This window comes from Lampris incognitus, chromosome 11, assembly GCF_029633865.1.
Source record: "Lampris incognitus isolate fLamInc1 chromosome 11, fLamInc1.hap2, whole genome shotgun sequence".
Lineage (NCBI taxonomy): Eukaryota > Metazoa > Chordata > Actinopteri > Lampriformes > Lampridae > Lampris > Lampris incognitus.
The window spans coordinates 12996517-13011300 of record NC_079221.1 but is presented as its reverse complement, the minus strand read 5'-3'; the positions used below and the strand labels follow the sequence as shown (position 1 = coordinate 13011300).

At 44.6% G+C, this 14784-nt stretch overlaps 1 protein-coding gene across 4 annotated transcripts in view; it reads left to right on the top strand.

The window, feature by feature from the left end:
- Positions 1–14784, top strand: part of senp7 (SUMO specific peptidase 7) — a 55494-nt gene that overhangs the window by 16260 nt on the left and 24450 nt on the right. For all 4 annotated transcript variants that reach the window (XM_056289532.1, XM_056289533.1, XM_056289531.1 and 1 more), the window contains 3 exons: positions 10527–10645; positions 13559–13889; positions 14362–14513. In XM_056289532.1, coding sequence (XP_056145507.1) covers positions 10527–10645; positions 13559–13889; positions 14362–14513 — 602 coding nt within the window. The remainder of the gene's footprint in view (positions 1–10526; positions 10646–13558; positions 13890–14361; positions 14514–14784) is intronic.

The window sequence follows — 14784 nt, the reverse complement described above, 5'->3', positions numbered from 1 at the left end:
CCTTAAGTGAGCTTTACAAGGTGGTTATGATTAATGCGCCGGTCCTGGATTTTTTTTTTAAACTGTATAGATTTTGTTTTTCTTAAAAATATTTACACAAAAATTAAAACAGCCCCCCTCCCCCAAAAAAAAAACCAAAAAAAAAACCAAACATGTATGAAGAAAAAGGGGCTTTGTTACAATTGGAACCATCCATAGTCAGACACCTAGTGCTAAGTATATATACATATGCACACAAATACAAATTCATATAGTACATGAATATACACAAATAACATCTCAGTACACATTTAAGTACTGGCAGAGAGGCTCATTGACAATAACACACAATTAAGACACTTATTCCAGCTAAATTATCCCGAATTATTAAAGCATCACCCATTCCTAGTCCTCATACTTGGAATAAAAGGGTAGTTGCTGTAATGGGGGGGGGATCTATTGTGGCATTTCTAAAAAAAAGGTGGAGCAAGAGTGAATTCTATAAAGGGAGACCAGACATCCATACATTTCTGACGGGGCTTACATCTGTTGTATCTGAGTTTTTCTAATGGAATTAAAGATAGCACTTCTTTGATCCAACTTGTGAATGCTGGGGGCTTAGCAGACTTCTAATTGCAAAGAACAAGTCTCTGGGCTTGAAGTGATGCAAATGCTATAGAGTGAGCTTGGGGTGTAGTGATGTCTACATCACTGGGAACTCCAAAAATGGCAGCGATTGGGCTGGGTTCAATTGTTTTACAACAAATAAATGAGAAAGCGTCAAAGGTACGACCCCAAAATGTAGTCAAAGGTGGGTATTCCCAAAACATGTACCCAACTGTGGCTGTGTTCAGGTAACAGCTAATACAAGTAGGGTTGATTTGGGATAGAATTTGGACAGTTTCTCTCACGTGTAAACAATGTAACACTTTGAATTAAATAAGGCAATGCCTAAGGCAGATAGGGGTAGCGTGAATGCGCTGTAAGGAATGTTTCCATTTCTCTTCAGTGAGCTTGATGTTTAAATCCTGTTCCCAGGGTGATTTTGTTAAAGGTGAGCCAATATCTTGGATAATATTATACATTTTAGAAACATTTCCCTTGGTATCCGAGTCCCAGTCCAACATGATGTCTCATATGCTCTTTTCCTGCAGGACAGGAAACGAGTAGTATTCTTTGGCAAAGCTGCGGGCCTGGAGGCATCTGAAAAGGTGTCTCCAGTATATTATGGTCCTGTTGGAGAATTTCAAATGAAGCAAAAATGCCAATTAAAGATAGGTAGCTAAAAAAGATCAAACCATTGTTGTCACATTTAAAACGCTGCATCAGTCTGGGGAGGAAAAAGATGGTTAAGTGTCAAGGGCATATGGCTGCATGTACTATTGAAATTAAAGTGTTTTCTGAATTGATGCCAAATTCTAAGAGCGCTTTTTATCACAGGATTGTTGACATGTTTAGTTCCCCCGGGTAGTGGAGAACTCGGTATGGATATTGGAGAGACTTTGGGATTGGAATGGGTCTCCATAAGGGAGCAGGTGGGGACACTTATTTTCAAACTCTGCAATCAAGTAAGTTAATTTAACTTTGCTTGCTGACCAGTAATAAAACAAAATTAGGCAGTCCCAGTCCTCCCGTTAACCTAGGCATCTCCAAAATGGTTCTTGATCATGGCTAGGATCTATTCCAAACAAATGGAGATGTGACTTGTCAAGGTTACGAAACAATAGATTTAAGTGAGAAGAAATGAACCACTTGGAATAGTTACAGGAAACGAGGCAGCACAGTCATTAATTGTATTAACCCTGCCTGCCAAGGAAACCGGTATTGATGCCCATTTCACAAGATCAAGTTTTATACTGTCTAGTAAGTTTTTAAACTTATGGCCATATAGTTATAACATCACTGTTACGGCCACGGGTGTGTCCGTATAGTTTTGTGTTGCCTCCTGTATCACTCTGACTCTACATTCAGGTATCCGCCAGGTGCTCCTCATCACCTAATCAACCGGTCAACGAATCATCCAATTTTCATCAGCTGTGCAGTCTCCCATTTAAACCCCCACATGTGTTCAGTTCCCCGGCTAGCTACTTTGTGTTTGTAACGTCTGGCCCTTTTTTGGTTTAGTTTGCATTTTGACGATTTTGAGTTATGTTTAGTTGTTTAGCTCTTTTGGGCAAGGGGATCAAGGTAAGATGCCCATGGGCAAACACCCCATCACGTAGCTTACCTCTGTTAGACACACTAGGTTAGCAGCGGTTGCCACTTTTTGTCTCTAGGTTTGGTGCTTTTCAGCACTGTCAAGGGTGGGTTACTTTTGTTAATAGTTTGTTTTGGCAACCGTTCGGTTCCCTTGTCCTGTCATTGTTAATAAATATATTTTTTATTATATTTATACGTTTTATGTCTCACTGTGTTGCACCCTCGCCTCACTGTTACTCAGTACACTAATAGTTGCACACTCTCCAGACCGAGGGTCGTAACAAATGGGGGCTTGTCCGGGATATTGGCGGCTTTGGTCTGGCTAGTTGCTGTTTCCTGTAGTGTGCTGTGTTTAACGTTGGGTGGTGTTAAGCACAGTGTTCATTATTTAGTGTTAACAGGTGTTGTTGGTGTGTTCTTGGTTTGGTGGTGGGTACGGCTGTGGCTGCTGGTCCACTTCCTTTCATCCTCTGCCATGGTGTTGGTTCTGGTGGCAGAGCTTCGTGCGGACGAGGTCCGATGCTAGGGCGGAGCTGCCGGCCAGGCTGTTGTGGTTCGATCCCTGTGTTGCACTCGGCGTGGGTGCTGACGCCCGCCTGAGAGGCAGGCTGAGTCAGGTCTCCAGTGGGAGATTTGGGGGGCGGGATTTGTGGCAGAGAGGCTGGAGGGGTGTTGCGGACGGTAGACCTTTAAGGCTATGAGTGCGGGGCGCGCTGCGCTCTCTGCTCCCACCACCAGCTGGTCCACGCTGGCACACCTTGTGTTGTGACTGTTTGGTCACGAGTTGTAGCTGGTTCACCTGCGGGTCGAACGCGGCTACGTCACTTGGCGTGGGTCGCCATGGTGACCGAGGTATGGTCACTAGTTGTAGCTGGTTCACCTGCGGGTCGAACGCAGCTACGTCATTTAGCGTGGGTCGCCACCGTGACGGTGTGTATGCTACTTTGTGTTGTCTGTCAGTAACTTGTTGTGGTTGAGGGCCACTTGGTAGGTGACCATGTGTTGGTGGGAAGGTGCTGGCCATATTTGGGTCACATTTTGGATGTAGCGGCGCTACTTGTGGTGACCCTTTGTTGTGGCTGAGGTGCTCCGCCGTTTTGTTTGGTCACATGTTGCTGTTATGCAGCACATTGTCTTTTGGTTCTTGTGGGTTTTTCTTTTTTGTTAAGCCTGTAGGGGCTTGTTTTTATGGGTGGGGGTGTTACGGCCACGGGTGTGTCCGTATAGTTTTGTGTTGCCTCCTGTATCACTCTGACTCTACATTCAGGTATCTGCCAGGTGCTCATCACCTAATCAACCGGTCAACGAATCATCCAATTTTCATCAGCTGTGCAGTCTCCCATTTAAACCCCCACATGTGTTCAGTTCACCGGCCAGCTAGTTTAGTTTGTGTGATGTAGCTACTTTGTGTTTGTAACGTCTGGCCCGTTTTTGGTTTAGTTTGCATTTTGAGTTATGTTTAGCTCTTTTGGGCAAGGGGATCAAGGTAAGATGCCCATGGGCAAACACCCCATCACGTAGCTTACCTCTGTTAGACACACTAGGTTAGCAGCGGTTGCCACTTTTTGTCTCTAGGTTTGGTGCTTTTCAGCACTGTCAAGGGTGGGTTACTTTTGTTAATAGTTTGTTTTGGCAACCGTTTGGTTCCCTTGTCCTGTCATATATTTATACGTTTGTCTATGTTGCACCCTCACCTCACGGTTACTCAGTACACTAATAGTTGCACCCTGTCCAGACCAAGGGTCGTAACAATCACGTTATCAGTGATTCCTAGGTGGCTAAATGAATGGTGTTCCAGCTTAAACGGAAAGTAATAGTCGAGATCGGATGCCATTTGGTTAATAGGGAAAAGTAGACTTGGAGAAGTTTTAATTTATTGCCTGTGTGTTACAAAGTGGCGAAACATCTATAAGCTGAGGTAGGGATTCTACTGGATCAGATATGTAAAGAAGGTTGTCCGCATAAAGTGAAACTATGGGTAGAGCCCCATCTCACGATGACAGCTATCTTTTCTATTGCTCTAAAGCCAAGGGCTCAGTTGCAATAGTAAATAAATATGGAGATGGGCCAGGGCCTTGTCCAACACCGCAATGGAGGAGAATAGTTTATGGAATTGGTTCACACTGACCTTTGGGGTGGCATAAAGTAGTCTGGTCCATGTAATGAATACTTGACTGAATCCAAATCTTTCCAGAACAGCCAGAAGGTACTGCCATTCAATCTGAGCAAAAGCTTTCTCAGCATCTAGGGAGTACAACTTGTGCTTGATGGGTTGAATAAGAATAGAGCACATTAATCAGTCTACGCATGTTGTAGAAGCATTGCCTACTCTGTATAAAACCTGTGTGGTCAGGTGCAATGATGCTAGAAATCGGTTTCAACATGTTCAGAGGATTTTTGGTGAGAATTTGAGGCAGAACACAATGCTTATCCGCCGATAGGCACCAGTCTAATGGAGCGCTGCCTTTTTTTTGGTAGAACCGAAATGATTGCCTTTGTCACCGTTTCAGTTTTTGTTCCAGTAGTGTTTCTTGGTATACAGAGCATTAGATTGGAGAATTTTTTTTTTTTAATAAAATTCTATGGGAAACCCATCTGGCCCTGCTGCTTTGCATTGAGTTAATAGCTGAAGTGATTTCTTGTCATGGCTGCTTTGGACTTCTGGGTTGATCATTGGAATGTTTATTTTGTCAAGGAAGCCATTAACCTTGGAAGTATTTACATTGGCCTCTGTTGCATAGCGTTTACTAGAAAAGTCTTTGAAACTGACAGTTTTGGGATGTATGGAAGTCACGCCAGGTGCGACACGTCTCACATAGCTCCATTAGCCACCGCTTGTTTTAAGTTGATGGGATAGCAGTCTACCCGTTTTGTTGCCATTTTCATGTTTGTCTTGATTTAAATAAAAGCTGTTCAGTATGTCTGACAAGTTGTCAGATTCAGTCTGTAGCAGTTCCTTATACAATTCAGATTTTGGGTCAACAGAAAATTTCTTCCATATTGTGAGTGGACAGTTCTGAAAGACATTTTGTGCAATTTTGCTTCTCAAAAGCTGAATAAGAATTTGTCCTCTAAAAAGGTAGGCTTTGAGGGATTCCCATATTATAGTGTATGACATACCTGGGGTTGAGTTAATGTCTAGATAGGCATCAATTTGCTTATTTATAAACTTGAATTTATCACTGGACAGCAACAATGTATCTAGTTGCCAAGTGTGCTGCAGTGCTACACTATTGGGAAAACGCATATCTAACTGATCCAGGCTGTGGTCAGATAACCCTACTGCGGTACTGGCAATTTGTGACTGACTAACCGCTATTGAGCAAGAGGGGGAGAAGAAAAAAAACAAACCCCCAGATTCGTGAAGATGAGTGAACTGGCGAGAAAAATTAATATTGTTTAGCTGTAGGATTTGCGTTTCTCCACAGGCCTGTAAGTTTGTATAAGTCCATAAATGACAAGAACCTTACTGGATTTGGGGGGGGGGGGTATAAATCGCACTATCGGGTCTAGGTCTGGACTTGTCGAGGCCTGGGTGCAGCATGCAGTTGAAGTCACCTCTCAAAACTTGATGGTGTATGTGGAGATCTGGTATTTTAGCTACAACAATGTCAACCAAAAAGTTTCTGGAACAATTATGTTCTGCCATTCTCATCGCCAATTACTGAAGTTGGGACAAAAGGGGTTTCCCATTTTCAGCAGTATGGCTGTGCTTCTGGACCCATCCTCATATTTGGAACAAAATATCTGCCCAATCCAGCCTCAACTTTGATGCATTCATTATTGCAAAGGTGAGTTTCTTGAGTCCAGGAGTTTTAGGTGTGCAAACCCATGGCTGCGTTTAAATCGAATGGTGGATTCCTTTAATATTCCAGCTGGTGAGTCGAATAGAGCCTAAAGTGCTGGAACTAGGTGATGCCATAATTTATTATAGGCTGTGCAATGGGATGAAGTGGTACAGGTCTGAATAGCTTTCAGTCCATGTTTAGTCTTTTCCAAGTGGGGAAAAAAAAGTATTGTAGCGAATTCGGGGGACAACGCAATCACAGGAACTGCCGCGGCCGGGAAGCGAACCCGTATCGCCTGCACCGCAGGAGACATCGCTAACCGCTCGACTAAAGGATCAGACTTGCGACCAGTCTGTCTTATCCATGCACTTTAAGCTACCCCCCTCCTTCGGGATGCGCGTCCCCGCGCTTAAGCATATCAGCTCCTTCACGCCTCAGGGCGCATACGCTTCCGATGGCTCCATCCCACTTCTGACACCAATGTAACCGAATATTTTCTTGCCCGGTGCGGGATTCGATAGGGGGTGTATTGCACCCCAAGGCGACATCACTAACCGCTCGACTAAAGGGTCAGACCCGTTAGCTAGGGACTAACGTGTTTTAGTAGTTTACAGTCGTCACCCACCCCGTCCACGCTTCCCGAAGGAGGGGGGGGGTAGTGTAACGTGCATGGATAAGAACACACGCTGGCCCGCGGGTCGGACCCTTTAGTCAACGTTGTCGCTTGCAGAGCGGGAGACAGGTTCGCGTCCCGGCTGTGGCGACGGTCTCCCAGACTGCCCCCCCGAATTCGCTACATTGGTGTCAGAAGTGGGATGGAGCGACCGTAAGGCCATCGGAAGCGTAGGCGCCCTGAGGCTCGAAGGAGCCGGTATGCTTAAGCGCGGGAACGCGCTTCCCGAAGGAGGGGGGGGTAGTGTAACGTGCACGGATAAGACACGCTGGCTGCTGGCCTGACCCTTTAGTCTGGCGGTTAGCGATGCCTCCTGCGGTGCGGGCGATACAGGTTCGCGTCCCGGCCGCGGCAGTTCCTGTGGTTGCGTTGTCCCCCGAATTCGCTACAGTATGAATATATAAAAACTCATTAGAACAGAAAAAAGGCACCAACCTCCTTTAAAGGAAAAGCACATGAAGTGCTTGTCCAGGAAACCGCCAAGCTAACTAGGACCAGCAGTACATGGTTTGTCAGACTTGTAAGGCAAAAAAAGCTAATAGAATAGTAAAAACAGCGAACAAAAACAATGTCGTCAGTAACATACATAATAGCAATAACCATAATGAAATCAGGCAAAAGTAGCCCAAACCTGAGGTAGAAAACATTTGTATCAAAATATAGCCCTTAAAGAGCACCAAACCTCTAAAATATTGAAACAGTCCAGAGTAAATACTCACGTAACTGTTGTGCCCGCTGTTAGCACAGCTATATTTCCAAGTGTCAAAAGATGTTGAATCAAGGAGTCTTTATTCTCCTTGATTTTGGTCTGGACTTCAAATAACTTGGGACGGTGTCTGTCCGCCCGAGCAGCGTGAGGACTAATGGTCTGCGTGACATAGGAATGGGCCTCTTCTGGGTCCAGGAAAATCTTCTCCACGCCGTTATACGTGATGTGAAGTCGGGCCGGACGAGCGATACCAAACTGGACTTCTAGTCCGCCGCGCTGCTGCCTGACACCATTGAAGGCTGCACGGGCGTTGGCCACCTGTGTGGTGTAGTCAGGGATGACTCATATGGTCATGGCCTTCACCTTAATCCTCCGCTTCTCCCTGGCAAGACGCAATACAACGGTCCCGAGTTGCTGTCCTGGCTTTGGCACCGGCTGTAGTGACCCGCCTATCAATGGGGCGTCACCAAGGTGAAATGCTTCCTGCAGCAGGTCTGCAACTGAACTTGTGGAGCTACTGTTGGGGCCCTTTAGACTCTAGAGCATCATTTATCTTGTAGTGACTCAGGGTTCCCAGCCGCTTTCCCTCGTTTCAGAGCAGGCAGTCAGGCTCCGTTCTGCATCCCCCATGGTGTTGCGCAGTGTGGTTAATTCCGTTTTCATGGCTGTTTTAAAGTCCTCAAACCCCTTTTTAAGTGCACGAACATCTGCTCCAATTATTGCCATTTCACTCTAAGACCACACAACCTCCGTTTTCATCATGACAAAGTCCTCACGCAAGGAGGGAAGCAGCTCACATTTGTAGTCTTGCACATAAATCAGACTTCGTATAGCACTTCGTACAAATGTAACAAAGTGCTTCGCACAATAACCCCCCCCCCACACAAAAAGAAACCCCAAGGGTCAGGTAAAAAAAAAAAGTTAAAATTGTCCAATTAAGTGACTTATGAGTGTTAAAGTATTAGTTTTTTGGAGGAAGAAAAGCCTCCCAAACCTAAAGCCATGCAAACTAGCAACTTGGAGGCTACTAGCAAGAAAACTGTAGACGCTGACATGCTACAGGCATTCCTAGAGATAGTCAAGTTATTCATGGCCTACAAAAGATCAGACAAGCCATCTCTCCAATTAAAATTGACAATCTGGAAAATAGGGGAAGACAATGCAGTTTACGTAGCATATGAATACCTGAGGGTCTGGAAAGGGGAAAGTCCTACACATTCATCACCAGACTTCTATATGACATACTACACGGGGGTCCTGACAGCTTGGAGGCCCCCCGGATCCTGGATAGGGCTCATCGTGCTGCGGCGCTGGTGCCTTGGGAGGGGGACTGACCAAGGCCATTCATCTTTCGAGTTCACCATCTCCAGGAGAAGGAGTGGACCCAGTGTCTGGCCAGTCAGAAGGGACGGTTGGAGTTTAAAGGAAAGCAGCTCCTCATCTTCCCAGATTATAGCGTTGACTTAAGTAGATGCAGAGTACCAATTCAACGAGGTGGAAAAAATTCTTTGGAAAGGAGAGGTGATCTGGTATGGTCTTCTGTATCCAGCACGTTTCCTTCAACGGGCAAGTAAAGATGTTCCAAACTCCACAGGCAGTGAAGGACTTCAACATGACCAAGATCCGACCAACCCCAGTTTAGTAGAAAAGAGCGAGGGAGAAAAAAAAAGTTTAAAATGTACTATATAACTCGACTAACATTATCCCCCAACAGATTCTTGTTTGTCACTATTAAGGCTTAATCTCAGGAATGAGCAGCATAAGCCAGACAGGGTCGGTGTGGGTGCAGGCCTTTATTCCAACCAAGCAGTTACACACCGGAGTCTACAAATCAAGGTCCTTGGCAAAGACGATTGGTTGAATAATAGAATCAGGTGTGTAACTGCTTGGTTGGCGCAAGACTATTGGTTGACTAATAGAATCAGGTGTGTAACTGCTTGGTTGGCACAGAGACCTGCTCCCACACTGGCCCTTTCTGGATCATTTTGCCCATCCCTGAACTATTTGGGGAGTTTGTAAGTTTCGTTCTATCTGTCGTTGTCAACAGGCTGTCATTGTCAACATAGGCTGGCTACGTTAGGGCGGTTTGATCAATGGAAAAAATGACCCATTCGACTGGATTTAACTGTGGGAAGAGTTTTAATGTTAATAACTGACGTGTCCCTTTGATTTTGTTAATGTTCCAGAACGCATTTCTTTTGTGTAATGATCGCGTGCTTATGGAACTACTTATGCTCTGTAGCTTTTTGGCTAACATTATGCTACACGACAAGTGGTGTATTTCCTTTGATAACAAACCGAGACCATGGGGTTCAAGGACCGGTCCCGGTGGGATGCGCTCGTAAATTTTATAAGATATGGCAAACATTTCTGACGTATATGAAAATGCTAAAATTGTACTCTTCCATAACTGATTCTTATTCAGTCAAATTACAATGTAGATTAGCTATAGACAACTGTAACTAATATATACATTTTTTGTATGTGTATTTGTTTACATTTTGATCTATTTTGCCATTTGTCTGTGTATGTTTACATGTTTTTATTTTTCATTTTAGTTCTGTACAATCTGTCCTTTTGTTTTGGGGGGGTGGTATAAAAATGGACAACATGCAAACTTTGGTGTTTCATACTGAAGGTGTTACAAGTTGGTATGTTGAGTGACGAGTGCTTTCATAACAGCAGCAGCAACGCATGGATATTATAGATGCAAATGCTGACCCCCCCCGTGTCATTCGCCATCTAGCCACTAGGGCATGTTTGTTTTTTTCACTTTCTAAAGGTTATTTTTTTATATATATTATTGCCTCTTTACACAGGTGTGGAGTGAGATTTAACATTTCTCAGGCTAGATTGAAATGCAGGATGTTGGGAGTTACAGGAAAATCTCTGATGGTTTTGTGTACTGATGAGTAAAGCAGTCGATTGAAGCAATAAAGTCCTCACTGTGTAATATACTGACGGAGAGAGAGGGAGAAGAAAAAGACAAGCTTTGGGCGTCGTGGCGCTGTAAAACCAAAGGCAGCTAAATTGCTGGCCCTGCTTTTCCCCCCACGCATACCTCGGCTCACAATTTAGCTGTTTTTATTTTCCATTTGCTGTCCCACTTTGTGCAGATTAGTTGCACGTTTGTTACAGCACCAGAGGTTGATTAACTGTGTTGCCATGTTTTGGACAGACTGTGTGTTGTCAGTGAGTTCGGGTGCGGTGGTGGAGCCAGGAACCAACAAGCTTTCGTCAGAGAACAGCAAGGAAACGGAAACTCAGACTGGCGCAGGATGTGACGGGCACAGCAAGGTGAGTGCTCTGTACATGAGACAGAATCAAAAGTCTTGGTAGTCTGCAGCATATACTGGACAGAAATGTAAAATATCATATCAAGTCAACATAAGGACCCAAGAGGTCATGAATGTAGTTAAGTATTGCATTTTGAGGTTTAGAAGTGTTTCTTGGCGTGCTTATTTTCTTTGAAGAAGAATACGAAGTCATACTCGACCAAGACGGTCATTATGACCGTTTTTGGATTCTCAAAGTTTAATAACTTTGTGGCGGGAGATACAAACCCGCCGCTCCCTGAATTCTCCTAAAATATCACATCTGTGCATAAAAACGAGTTTTGGATCAATCGCACAAAAAAAAAGTTACGCTAAGATCTACTTAAAATGACCATGGACGGTCAACATGACCGTCTCGTAATTTGCGCGTGATTGTGCGCGTCATGTTACTATGACGTGTTTTGGTCGCATCATTTCCTTCACGAAGTTCATTACTCTGTCCTAGAAAAAAAAAGCTTTCTCCAGTGCAGAGAAATAGTCTAAATTTGATTTTTGATTATTGCCAACATGTCTGGTTACAGATGCCGTTACACACGCATCATGACTATCACCGACGCATTGCAGCACTTACAGGCGCTGGACAGCCGCTACTTTAAACTGTTTGAAAAATAGTATTAAAAGTTGTTAAAATGTTAATTTTGGTGTCAGTTAGTTTCATAACAGACATACTAACGTATGTAATGCATTAATATCTCAACTCGGTGTTTATCTTGACAGAATATAGAGTTTAAAAACCAGCGGTCATTTTGACCACCCATGGTCATTTTAGGTAGGAGTGAAATCCCGGGCGTTCTTAATAAAGGTCACATGAAGTTGTCTTAAAGTAGTTTTACACTCTTAATATAGACATAGTATATATGTGTGTGTGTGTGTGTGTGTAACATATAATGCCAGTGTGGATTGGTGATCGGAGTGTATATGGACGATTGAAGGTATTGTAACGTGCATGGATAAGTAGTCACGCTGGCCGCTGGCTCGCGGGTCTGACCCTTTAGTCGAGCGGTTAGCGATGTCTCCTGCGGTGCGGGCGATTGGGTTCGCGTCCGGCCACGGCAGTTCCTGTGGTTGCGTTGTCACCCGAATTCGCTACAATATGATCGATGGTTGGTTTTTCCTACGCTGATATTAAGGTGATTTTACAAGCACAATGCAATACCACTTGCGAAGCAAACATCGGCAAGCATCGGGTGATGGAGGACAACAAACTTTGGCCTCCAGCGGGGAGAAGGTGTGATGCGCGTCGGTCGGAGGAGAAAACTCCGAGAAGCTGTTAAGGGGTGGAGAAAGACATTTTGCCCTTCGCCCTCGTCAGTGGTGAGGGTTTTCAAGAGCTACTGGGCTATATCCAGCCTAAATGCCAAATCCCATCTTCTTCTTTAAGCGTTTTCCCTGTTTTTCAGGGGTCGCCACAGCAGGTTTTATAAATCCCAAATCCCATTAAGACTGACTATTACCCCTTGAATTGAAGCCTGTTTTGCAGAGGAAAAAACAAGAGCTTAAAACGCGACTTGCTGGCACTGAGTGTGGCTCTTACAACCGACTGCTGGATGGCTGTCACGACGGAGAGCTACGTGACAGCTGTGTGCCACTATACCAATGAGGACTGGCAGGTGAAATTGGCCGTCCTATTAACACAGTATGCCAGGCAGACACGCGCCTAACGGCCCCACAGCTAAACTAATTGATGCAACTTGGGGACTTACTGGGAATGTGTCTGTATGTGTCCACGACAATGCACGTAACATCCTTGCTGCTAATTCCCCCAGACCGGGTGAACTGGGACTCAGATGCCTGTTCTGCACATACTCTGCAGCCGGTGGTAAATGATGGATTTAGATTTAACATGTATGTGCGTCGGGTTATCATTGCAGCCGGGTGGCTTGTCAGGCACTTCCACCACAGCACCCCTCCATGCAAGGCACTGGAGGCCAAACAAGAACAAATGAACCTCCAGCTCACCCAGTCATGCAAAACTAGTTGGAATTCGGTGTGCAACATGTTCACAAGACTTCTTGAACAACGGTGGGCAGCTGTTCTGTCTGACCGAACAGTAGCAAAGCCTGTAACAAAAATGCGACAAGTTTTCGTTTGGTTAATCTGTTCCACTGTTTTTGATAATTAATTAGCCAGAGGTTTCAGTGTGTGTTTTCGTTTGGTTAATCTGTGTAAACATTAGAAAGTCTGGCTCCTAAAGTTATAAAATAGTTTTCTACACAGGAGATCTAGGCTATTATGCTGATTATACAGCGCACTTGGCGCCGGAGGATTCGGTGTGTGTTTTCGTTTTGTTAATCTGTTTTTGTTTTTTTAAGAAGTTTGGCTACTATTTAAGTGAAATATTTTTCATGTAGGCCTGTTGGTCTATTTTATTCAGTCTGTTTTATTTTGTTCACAGCAGTGCTGCAGGTGTGTGATGTGATGATGTCTCAACTGGCTGCAGGTATCCCCATCCTTGTAAACAATACAGTAGCACAACAATCGGTTTCATATGCAAAATCCCATAACCATTAACTATGCAATTTGCATATGAAACCCATCATTGGTTTCGGTCGTTATGCCACTGTATTGTTTATAATGGTGGGGATACCTGCAGTCAGCTGAGACTGAAGAGGTCACTTAGATGAGTGATGAAAGTTGAATCACTTCATCTGATTCAACCTCTGAGTGATGAAATGTTTCTCTCAATAAATGTTGTGTCCAGATGAACTGATTCACCTTAATGTGAGTTCCTCACCTGAATTATTGAGCATGCATAAAGACACCCTCTTCACATAACCATGTCAATGCTACATCCAAAAGAAACAAAGCCATTTTAATCGCATGTCTGCCTTGCACTTTAACGTGTCCCCTTTTCTGATTCATCCCACCAAAACAGAGGAAAAGAGACACTCCAGAGCCCTGCCACAATGGAGAAGGCATACCCATGGGCCACAAAGGGAGTGTCCTCAGCCTCTACAAGGAGGGAGCAAGAGATGGAGAGCTAGGCCCGAAGCGCCGTTGCCTGGATGGGGGTGAAGGAGAGACAGGGCTGGAGATTCTTGAATATGGATTTGTGGAGATCGCATTGGGAGCAGACGAGGGAGAGGAGGGGGGTGTGAGTTTAACTGGCAGTCCCGATTCAGTGCCCAAAGACTCAAGAGTGGCTCTCAGGCAAAGTCTTTCGTCCAGCCAGGATGACTCAGCCAAGGCCAGCCCCTCTGAACCCAGTGAGCACATAACTAGCTGTCCCTACACATACACACACACATAAACACAACCCATAGAATAGCAGGATCTGATTTGATGCTATATTAATCCTACCCGTTTTCCTCTCTCAGGCAAAAGGCCAAGTCTCCGCTATTCTGATACATTGACTGTTATGGCTGTGAGATGGTATGCTAGTTAGCTAGCTCTGTGTTTTGCCCTTTGTACGTGTGCATGCATTCGGAGCCCTGTCACCCAGTGGTGATGCCTCTCTCTGCGTTTCCCTCACTTGTTTCTTCAGGGATTACTATTGTCCTTGACTCTCCCTCAAAGCCCATTACACCCTACTCTTGCTGTCATATCTAGGAAAATGCGTGTTTATCAATGTGAGAAACGGCAAATCCAGAGTGAGTTGCACGGAAAATGGCTAATACGTTGAATCACATATAAAACGCATGACTAAAATGTGTTTGTTTTTTTTAATGTGTATTTCAGTTGTCCTGTCGAGTGATGATGAGCAGGGTGCTGAAGACCTTCAGCACTACGACCCGCTGTTTGATCCACTGATCAGTGCTGAGGAGGCGAGGAATCAAAGAACGCCCACACAGGAAGTCTTTGCTACGCAGGGGGAAGAGCCTGACATGCAGGTGGGCAGAAAATGGCTCTGTCTTGCACTGTTCATGACATGCATATCTCTTGAGATGATAACACATACGCATTTCTTTAGGAGTCATGTCATAGAGACTCTAGCATCACAAAGGACATCATAACAGGGAAGAAATATTTAAGGTTCCCCTCAGAAAAACAGATTTTTTCATTTATTACATCACATGCTCACACAAAGAGATTCTCTTAAAAGAGCTTAAATTGAGTTTAGCTGACATTAAAGAGATACTTGCATCAAAATCTGACTTCTCC